Here is a 10,797-nt window from a genome sequence, read left to right as displayed (position 1 = left end):
AGATATCTAATGAGTTCATGAAGAGCTGTACTATTAGCAGAAAGGCAACACCTCTCTAGCAGTTCAACTCCATCAGCTAATCTACAGGGAAAAAGATAGGGAGTCTTTTCTGAAAGGTTGTGCAATTTATAACCTCTGAAAACTTGGTGGAGGGTCAGCTATGAGTTCCAATTCCACAACTATGACTGAGTTGGGATTTTTTGTTTGTTGGTTGGTTTTTGCTTTGAATATCTATTAGAGTTACCTGTAATGTTGTTGTTGTTAAAGATCATCAATTCTATTTTGACTCATAATGGTCCATGTAACAGAACAGAAATATTTCGTAGGCTGTTCTAGGCTGTAATCCTTACAGGAGTAGATCACTAAGTCTTTCTCCCACAGAGCTGCTAGGTGACTTCCAACAAACTATCAATCTTTTGATTACCAATATTTAACAAGGGATTCTTATCAAGGTTAATTACACTCATTAAAGTTCTAAGAACAAAGAACACACTGAATTCATTACAGAACGTTCTCTTTTGCTGAATTATATGCACTAAGGTCCAAATTTCTGTTTTTCCTCTTTAGATTTTGGACTGCATGTGTTGTTATAGAACAAAAGGCAAACAAACACAAGTAAACAAGTGCACACAATTTTGAACATTAGAATATGAGTAGCATGTAATTTAAATTTTAAACATTAGCATTGAGAGGATCATTTGAAATTAATCACTTAAATCATGCCACTTCTTTACAGTGCTGAGTGAAATTATATATCATTGCTTTAAATTGACTCAGAAGAATTAAGGTGACCTGGTGGGCAAGGAGTTACATTGCTACCCCAAAGGTAGGCTTTTCAAATCGACCAGTTACTTATGGGGGGGAGGGGAGTGAACATTCTTTTCTCTTTAAATTTATAGCCTCTGAAAGCCTACTGGAGAGTCAGCCAAGAGCCAGTGCTGATTTGATGACAATAAAAGAGATTTTCACAAATTTGTTTTGTTGTTATGTATCATCAAGTTGCCTGCAACTCATCGCATCCCTATGTTTAATAGCTCTAGACTGCCTTATCCTGAGCCAGTCTCACTGACCATGACACACTTACACGCATTACCTCAGTTACTGGGTCAATCCATCCCATCCAGGGTCTTCTTCTCTTTCATTATCCCTTCTCTTTGAAGCACAGTATTCTTCTCTAAGGACTGATCCCTCTTGGCCAAGTGACCAAAGTAGGTGAGATAGAGCTTCAAAATTCTTGGCTACAAGGAAAAACTTGGTTTCGCCCTCTCCAATACAGACTTGTTTGTTCTCTTGGCAGTCCTTGGTATATTCAGTACCTTTCTCCAGCACCACAATTCAAAGGCATCAATTCTTAGTATATGTGCTGCCGAAGCGAGCATGGCATCAATTCTTTTAATGCCATCCTTAGTAATTTTCTAGCTCTTCATACATAGCAAATAATTGAGAAGACTATGGCTTGGAACAGAAACACCTTAATCTCTACACTGACTTCATTGCTCTTTAGCATTCTGGAGAAGTCCTTGACAGCAGACTTCCCCAAAGCAATTCATCTTTTAATTTCCTGACTGCTGGTGCCAAGAGTGTTAATTGCAGAGCCAAGCAAGCTGAAATTGCTAACAACATTAACCTCTTCTCTGTCTATCATTGTGTTGCTAATTGGCCTAGTGGTGAGAATCTTTGTCTTCTTGATATTAAACTTCAATCCATATTGTAGACCACAGTCCTTGACCATCTGCTACAAATGCTTCAAGCCCTCCTCAGTTTTGGCAAGCAAGGCTGTGCAATCTGCATAATGAAGATTGTTGATGAGTCTTCCTCTAATCCTGATGTCACATTCCTTCTCATAATGCCCAGCCTCCTGTATGATCTGTTCCACATATAGATTGAAAAATTATGGAGACAGGACACATCCCTGACACACTCCCTTCCCAATTTTGAATCATGAAACGTTTCCTTGCTCTGTTCTGAGTATTGCTTCCACTGATTCAGTTAATAGATAAATCTTAAGAAGCAATTATTTCAAACATCACAACTATAATCTACTGAGTCTTCCTTGAACCTTTACAGAGCTTCTTCACAGTGCTGGGTGAAATGTGTGACAGAAGCAATTCACCGAACTTGATAGATGCTGACCACATTATTCATAGAAGAGGTGAAAGGACAAACTAAATACACATTAGATCATTTCTAAAAATAAACATAATTGAGACTTTTGGATAAAATATAGTACTCAGAGAGGATCTTGGAGTTTAAACAGACCAAGTCTCATGAGGAATGTCTCTGATGAGAAAAGAGGAAAATATAGAGTCTCAAGGCATTTGGGAGGAGGCCAAAACAGACAAAGAAAGGAAAATGACTCCCAGAGAAGCACTAGTCAGATAATCCCATAGACAGGTCCAAAGCAGTGATTAAATAAGATCCCAAGCCAAGGATGAGGGGACTCATAGTGGTGGCATGAAGATAATAGATCTGGAAAATGACTTCTGGCATCTGCAGAGGGTTAGAGTATTCAGAATATGAGGATTACTGCCCAGGAAAGGGGAGAAGCTATCCCTTGGGAGCTTGTATGGGCTTTGGGGAGCTTTGAAGACATTACGGTGGGTTTTTAAGCAGCACACACTGGAGTGCTTCATTTGGAAGAGACTATTTTTATATGCAGTAAAGACCTTATGCTCACTAGCCCACTGCACAGGTTTGATTCTTACTTCAGACTCTTGCTGGCTGAGTCCTTTGATAAATTGTTTAATTTTTATGAGAGCTTATTATTTTTTTAAATGGATAAAAATAGTATTTACTACAATAAGTTAATACTGGGATTAAACAAGATATCATATGAAAAACACTTAAGACATGTAACTGGTATTCAGCAAAAAATATAAAAAGACAAAATAAACCTTAGTTGCCATTGAGTTTATTTCCACTCATGGACCATATGTATGTTGGGAAGCTGCCTTCCACTGAGCTTTCAGGGGCTGATTTTTTGGGAGTAGATTATCAGACCTTACTTCTGAGGTATCTCTTGGTGGACTCAAACTTCTAACGTTTCAGTTGGTAGCTTAAGGTGTTAATTATTTCCCATACCCAGGGACTCTAGTATGTAGAAAATACACTACTACATATTAGCTATTATTACATTCATGTGTGTATTTAGCATTTGATTTTAAAATTGTATTATATTTTCTGTTAATTATTTTTTTATTATTAATTTTAATGAAGGTTTACAGAGACTCTGGAATTCCATTCATTCCTTGTTGCATTTTTCTCCCTACCCACCCCTCCCTCCAGTTCGCTCTTCTCTTTGAAAAGTTAAAGAACTTTCATTGTTATATAATTTTTCATTGTTATATAATCCTCCCCCACCCAGCGCACTCCACTATGCATCCTTCATTCCAGACTCCTGTCAATACCTAATCATATATCCCTTTTAAACAGTTCTCTCCCTCATCTGTTTCAATGCAGTATGCACTATTTATTCCCTATTTCTCAGTCTCCCCCCAAGCCTGATGTCAGTGCCATTTTACAACAATGGCACTATGCAATATTTGTCTTTTTGTGACTGAGATATTTCACTCAGCATAATGTCAATTTTTTAAATGTATTTCATGGAGAATAGATCTTATTAACATTCACATATTTTTCAAGGGTGGTTATTTTTGTTAGCTGTCATAAAGTGATTTTAACTCACAGGGACCACATGTGTATAAGACAGAACTCCTCCATAGTATTTTCAAGGTTTTCAGAAGCAGTTTACAGGCTTGTTTTCTAAAGAACCTATAGGTGGATTTGAACATTCCAACTTTTAACTTGAAGTTGAGCACTTCTTTGTGCCACCTAAGGACTGGAAATGAGTAGTAGAAATAAATTTCTACTTTATCTGAGAGAAATGCATGTATACAAGTAGTATACTAACTAAGCTGATATATAGGATATTGTTGTTTTTGTTGTTATGTGCCATTGAGTCACTTGCGATTCATAGTGACCTTCTGTACAAGAGCCCTAAATTCTGCTCTGTTCTGTGCCAGTCTCACTGTCTCTGATACACCCATCCTGATTACCTCAGTCACTGAATCAATCCACCTCATAGAGGGCCTTATTCAGACTGAAATGTCAAATGACCTATAGAATTACAGAAGAATATAAGAAAAATATTGAAAAATTCAGGAAGAATTAAAAGAAGGTGGAAGAAGTATATAGAGTTATTGTACCAAAAACAAGTGGCTGACACAGAAGAATTTCAAGAAACAACATATGATCAAAGGCAATTATGACAAAGGAGGAGGTTCAGGCTGCTCTGAAGGACTTGGCAAAAAAATAAAGCCCCAGAATTTTCTGAATTACCAATTGATGTGTTTTCAATAAACAGATGCTGCCTTGGATGTGCTCACTAAACTGTACCAAGAAGTTTGAAGGACAACTACCTGGCTAACTGACTGGAGCAAATCCATGTGTATTCCTATTCCAAAAGAAGGTGACCTGACAGAGTATGGAAATCATTGAACAATATCACTCATATTACACACTAGCAAAATCCTGCTGAAGATTTCTAGAAATGACTGGAACAACACATTGACAGAGAACTACCAGAAATACAAGCTGGGTTTAGAAGAGGTCGTGGCACTAGAGACATTATTGCAAATATTAGATGGATCTTGGCAGAAAGCAAGGAGTACCAGAGGAATCTATACATGTGTTTCATTGACTATGTGGATCACAACAAATTGTCACTAACCTTGAGGAAAATGGAAATCTCAGAACACTTGATTGTGCTTATGCAAATCCTATATTTGGACCAGAAAGCAGTCCTCAGAACAGAGCAAGGAAACACTGCATGGTTCAAAATCAGGAAAGGAGTATGTTAGGTGTGCATCTTGTCCCATACCTTTTCAATCTATATGTAGAACAGATCATTTGAGAAACAGGACTTTATGAGGAGGGATGTGGAATAATCAACAACCTACATTATGCAGAGGACACTACCTTGTTTGAAAGATAGTGAAAAAGACCTGAAGCTTTTGCTCCAGAAGGTCAAGGATTGTAGTCTTCAATATGGTTTGAAGCTCAACATCAAGAAGACAAATATTCTTGTCATTGGGCCAACTGGAAGCACCATGATAGATGGAGAAGAGATAATTACAGCTTGCTCAGACCCACATTCAACACTTTTTTGTATGTACTGTTTAATTGGATCCAACTGGCATAGAAACATAGGAGGAGATTGCCCCTCCTTCTCCAGTGGAGCATCTGGTGGATTCAAACTGCATGCCTTCAGGATTGCAGAGCACAATCAACACTCTTAACACCAGCAGTCAGGAAATCAATTGGGAAAATCTGCTGTCAGTGACCTCTCCATAGTGTTGAAAAGGAAAAATGTCATTCTGGAGACTAAGGTGTGCCTAATTAAAGCCATAGTCTTCACAATTACTTGCTATGCATCAGAGAGCTGGACAATGACTAAGGATGACTGAAGAAGAATCAATGCCTTCTAGTTGTGTTGTTGGAGAAGAGTCTTGAACATTGACCATCAATAACACAAATTAGTCTATTTTGGATAAGGTGAAACCAAGTTTCTCCTTGGAAGCTAGGATTTTGAAGCTCCATCTCACATACTTAGAGAATGTGGCCTGGAAAGATTGGTCCTTGGAGAAGGGCATCATGCTTGAAATGGTGGAGGGACAGCATGAGAAAGGAAGACCCGGATGAGATAGATTGATACAGTAATTGGGATAATGGGGGTTGGTGTGTAAGAATTAGTGAGATTGACTTAGGTCAGGGGAGGGTTTAGAGCTACTGTACACAGGGTTGTTTTGGGTCACACATAACAACAGCAATATAAGATCACTAAGTACATCTGGTTGTTAGGTGCTGTAAGTTGACTATGACTTATGAATAACAGATCTGTACACTGTCCTATCCCGTGTTGTCCTCATCATCTCTGATACATTCAAGCTCATTGCCATAGTCACCATGTCACCTGTATGGTTGAGCATCAGTAAAAACTAGGATATTCAAATTCATGAAGGATGTACTAATTTTGCTCAAGAAATAGCTAGAATTAAAAGGCTAGATAATACTACACCTTTGTTCCAGAATTTTATAACTCTGTTGAATCATACTTGTCAAGGTTAAAAGTGTGATTTAAATAGACAAAGTAGGAACAGATAGGAAAAACACTTGCTATCTGAGGAGTAGCAAACTTTAGTGGGTAAATGACAATGAGTTTATATATTCTTACAATGTAAATTATAAGTAATGCAAAGTCACCAAGCAGAGAAGGGATGTTACCGAATTTAGAAGACTAAATGGTGCTTAAGTCTCTGATGAAGAACAATAACACTACATAATACCTGCAAGTGCGAGATTAGCCTGACATGTTGGCAGACAGGATAATGAGGTCTATCTAGCTCACTGCCTGGAGGTTGCTCACTTCAGTCCAGTTTTCATAACCTTAGTGCACTTCCTCTCAAATGAGAAAGTAAGATGAGTTAGCGTGTGCAATTTCACTCATAGCCAAAAGTCCATTCTGAACATATCTGCCCACATCAGAAGGAAATGAATGAGGAGGAATGAGGCACTGGCAGAGTACAGCCTAAGAACAGGCTCTGAAAGAGAAATTTTTTTCATTCAAATCAATAGAATTTTTCTTTTCTCTAAGTTGTATTAGAAAAATACAAACTTACTGCTTTGTCCCAGTGATGGCACATCGCAAACCTTTTCTCTACAGCTTAACTATGTTTATCCTCACCGCACATTTCCCTGTCTTTTCCATATTCCTTCCCTTACTACCTTACTCACTGGCTGTCATTCATTGTACCTGACAAGCTATAACTCATTTTACTGATACTTCACTCACTTAGATATACCTCCTGAGAAAAAACTAAAATGACTATCAAAATATTACAGTGGAGAGCAGAGAAGCCAAAACAAAAACAAGACAAACAAACAAACAAAAAAACAACAAAACATATTGAAGTGAAAGAGCAGAACAGAAGATTCCCAAGGGCAGCTCAGGAAGACGAAGCAAAGTATTATAATGGAATGTGCAGAGAACTGGAATTGGAGACTAAAAAGGGAAGAACTTGCTCTGATTTTCTCAAGCTGATAGAACTGAAAAACAAATTTAAGCCTTGTGTCACAATATTGAAACATAATATGGGCAATATATTGAATGATCCAGAAAGCATCAAAAGAAGATGGACAGAATCACTGTACCAGAAAGAATTGATTGACACTGAAAAATTTCAGGAAGTAGCATATGAGCAGGAGCCAATTTTAATGAAGGACGAAGTTTAAACTGCAATGAAGGCATTGGCAATAAATAATGCCCCACGAATGGATGATATACCAATTGACTTGTTTCAATTAACAGATGCCGCCTCATATGCACTCACTAATCTGTTCCAGGAAATTTGGAGGAGAAATGTCTGGCCAATGGCTTGGAAGAGATCCATATTTGTCCTCATTCCCAAGAAAGGTGAACCAGCTTAATGTGGAAACTATCAAACAATATTGTTAATATCACATGCAAGCAAAATATTGCTGAAGATTGTTCAAAAACAGCTAGAACAGTACATAAATAGGGAACTGACAGAAATTTAAGCAGGATTTAGAAGAAGGTGTAGTACCAGAGACATCATTGCTGATGTCAGATGGACCCTGGCTGGAAGTAAAGAATACCAGAAGAAGGTATATTTATACTTTGTTGACCATGCAGAGGCATTTGACTACGTAGATAATAACAAGTGTGGCTGACATTGAGAAGACAAGGAATCCCAGAGCTCTTAATTGTGCTCATGCGGAACCTACACTTGGACTAGGTGGCTGTTGTGCAAACAGAGCAGAACGCTTCATTGTTTAAAATTAAGAAGAGAAGACATCAGGGTTGTGCTTTCTCTTCATACCCATTCAATCTGTATGCTGAGAAAATTGTCTGAGAAGCTGGACTCTCTGTGAAGACGAATTTGGCATCAGGATTGGAGAGAGACTCGTTAATAACCTGGACTATGCAGACAACACAACCTTGCTTGCTGAAAGTGAGGAGGACTAGAAGCACTTGTTTCAGAAGATCAAGGAATGCAGACTTCAATATGGACCACATCTCAGGATCAAGAAAATAAAGATTCTTACCACTGGACCAATAAGCAGCATTCTTATGGAGAGGAGACTGAAACTATCAACAGTTTCGTCTTAGTTGGAACCATAATTAACACTCTTTTTTTTTTTTTTTCTCTTGATACCAGCAGTCAGGAAATAAGGAGACACTGCACTGGAGAAATCTGTAGTTAGGAAACTCTTGAAATTATTGAGAAGTAATGTCGTCAGTTTGAAGAGTAAGGTATGTGTCTGACTCAGGCCATGGTCTGTCTAATTATTTGCTGTGCATCTGAGAGCTGATCAATGCATTAGGATGACAAAGAATTGATACCTTTGAGCTGTGGTGCTGGAGAAGAGCACTAAACATCCCATGGATGGCCAAGAGAATGAACAGATAAGTCTTGGAGAGGGTGCAGCCAAAGTGCTCTTTGGAGACAGAAATTATGAAACTTTGCCTCACACACTTTGGGCATGTTGCTAGGAAAGGCTATTCCTTGGAGAAGGACAGGACACTGAGAAGGGTGGAGGGTCAGTGAAGGAGAGGAAGACCCTCAACCAGGTGGATTGACACAGTGACTGCTGTGATGGTTTCTTGTGTGCCAGGAAGTGATAATGGCACAGGATAGAATAGGATTTTGATCTTTTTTTCATAGGGTCACTATGCATCATACTCGACTTTATGACACCTACCAACAAATGGAGTAATTTACTTGATACTCTCATTTAAATCTTTCTAGCTCAAGATTTTGTGTTTTTACTGCTTTGCAGAATCACAATGGCAGCCTATCCTAAGAGTCATTAAGCAGAGCTCTCTTTGAAAAACTACATTCTTTAAGAATTATAGGGCCACTTCTCCATGAATCCTCATTTTCCTTTTCAAAAGGAAATCTATTTTTAAAGGAGGACAGATAAGATAAAACCCACGTGGGAAGGTTTCAGTTTGTTTAGTAATCCATAGGAATTGCTCTGCTAATTCATAGGTTACACCTCTCTGGTGGTTCAAATCCACTAGTATCTCTGTGGAAGAAAGATGATCAATCACTTCCCATGTAATTTATAGCTTTACAGCCCCAATGTAGTTGTAGCTACAAGTCAATTTTGACTCAATAGCAATGGATTTTGAATTGAGTGATTTTTTTTCCAAAAGGATGAAGATTATACATTCCAAGCAGAAATTATTATAAAGATTAAAAACCAGAATAAAATAACACTTTAGAGGACAGCATTTTTCTTCTTGGGCTATTTAATAAGATTTTAGGTATAGCAAATATCTACTGAACATCTAAATTATGCTGTTGTTGGTGTTGTGTTCTGTCAAATTAGAACTTATCCACACCTGACTCTCTAGCCAGTTTTCAGAGCCGTTAAATGGCACAGGAGGAGATTGCCTATCTGTCTGCTATTGAGTATGAGGATTGAGTGGATTTGAATCACATGCATTTTGGATTGCAGTGCAACTTTTTACACCGAGGAAACCAGAGCTCCCTAAACTTTTCCAGGAAGTGTAAAGATTCAAAAAAGCTTTCTAAAATGTACCACTTTTTGACAATGATTTGGGATCTAGTTCATAAGCACTTAATTCTCTCCAGATTCTTGCCTTGATGTATACTAGCGTCTTCTCAGACTCAATTTAAAAAACAAACAAACAAACCTGAAAATAGAAGATTGTGACAGGTGTTTGACCACATATTCCAATAGTTTTATTGTTTTAGAGACTTATGTAGACCAGATCTCATCATAAATCTCTTTTCCCCAAAAAATTGTTTCTGGCATGGTTCAAATAGAACAACCAATTTATTTATGTCAGCTCTTGCTCTTTTATGTGACCTCATATTGAGCAATCTGTTAGATGAAGAGGCTAGTTAGCAAACAATAACATTCTACAGAAATACTAAGAATCTCTACTAGGCATTCACACTCCTTGTTTTTTACTTCAGAGAAAGAAGAAACCCAAGGAGGTTTTACAGACACTTCAGACCAATTACTAGGCATCCCAAAATCAACTTTACTGCAAAATACATAGCTCCATATATCATAAAAATACATCCATACATTTGCTGTAAATCTTACTTGGTAAAATGACTTGTTGCTTCTAAATCTGTGTCTTGTGGACGTAGGTTATCATATACATATTTCAGGTCTTGGATTCCACTTAGCTCAGGCAATCCTGCATGCAGCATCTTAATAAAATGAAACAAACAGAAACACAGATAAATGAAGATTAAAACAATCTCTAGTCAGAAGATTTATTGGCTTTGAGATGTGATACTAGAGGAGAATACCGAATATTCCATGGGATTCCAAAAGAATAAAGAAATACATATTGGAAAATGCAACCAGAGTGCTCCTTAAAGGCAAAGATAGTGAATCTTTGACTTAAATACTTTGGGTATGTTGTTTGGAGTGGCTAGTCCTTGGAAAACAACATCATGTTTGGAAAGGTAGAGAGTCAGCAAAAGAGAGGAAGACCCGTGACAAGATGGATTGACATGGTGAATCTAATGATGAGTTCAAGTATAAAAGAAATGGTGAGGATGACACAGGATAGACACGGGGTAGCTCCATTTTTCATAGGGTCATTATGAGTTGTAGTTAAATTGACGCCTCCTAACTGTTCAAAATTATCTAATAGCAATAATAATCATTAGAGTGGTTTCTGAGGGATCCTGATATTAAGTGCTTAGCTTCTAGCTGAAAGATTGATGT

General features: G+C 37.8%; 1 protein-coding gene across 1 annotated transcript in view; it reads right to left on the bottom strand.

The window, feature by feature from the left end:
* PIK3C2G (phosphatidylinositol-4-phosphate 3-kinase, catalytic subunit type 2 gamma) overlaps positions 1-10,797 on the bottom strand; it is a 576,625-nt gene that overhangs the window by 170,401 nt on the left and 395,427 nt on the right. Inside the window, exon 25 of the mRNA XM_006888484.1 lies at positions 10,162-10,271. Within this exon, the coding sequence (XP_006888546.1) occupies positions 10,162-10,271 (110 nt within the window). The remainder of the gene's footprint in view (positions 1-10,161; positions 10,272-10,797) is intronic.

This window comes from Elephantulus edwardii, unplaced genomic scaffold (genome assembly GCF_000299155.1).
Source record: "Elephantulus edwardii isolate Elephantulus edwardi_28Jun2011 unplaced genomic scaffold, EleEdw1.0 scaffold00067, whole genome shotgun sequence".
Taxonomy (NCBI): Eukaryota; Metazoa; Chordata; class Mammalia; order Macroscelidea; family Macroscelididae; genus Elephantulus; species Elephantulus edwardii.
The sequence above is the reverse complement of the archived record's forward strand: the minus strand, read 5'-3'. Positions and strand labels throughout refer to the sequence as shown.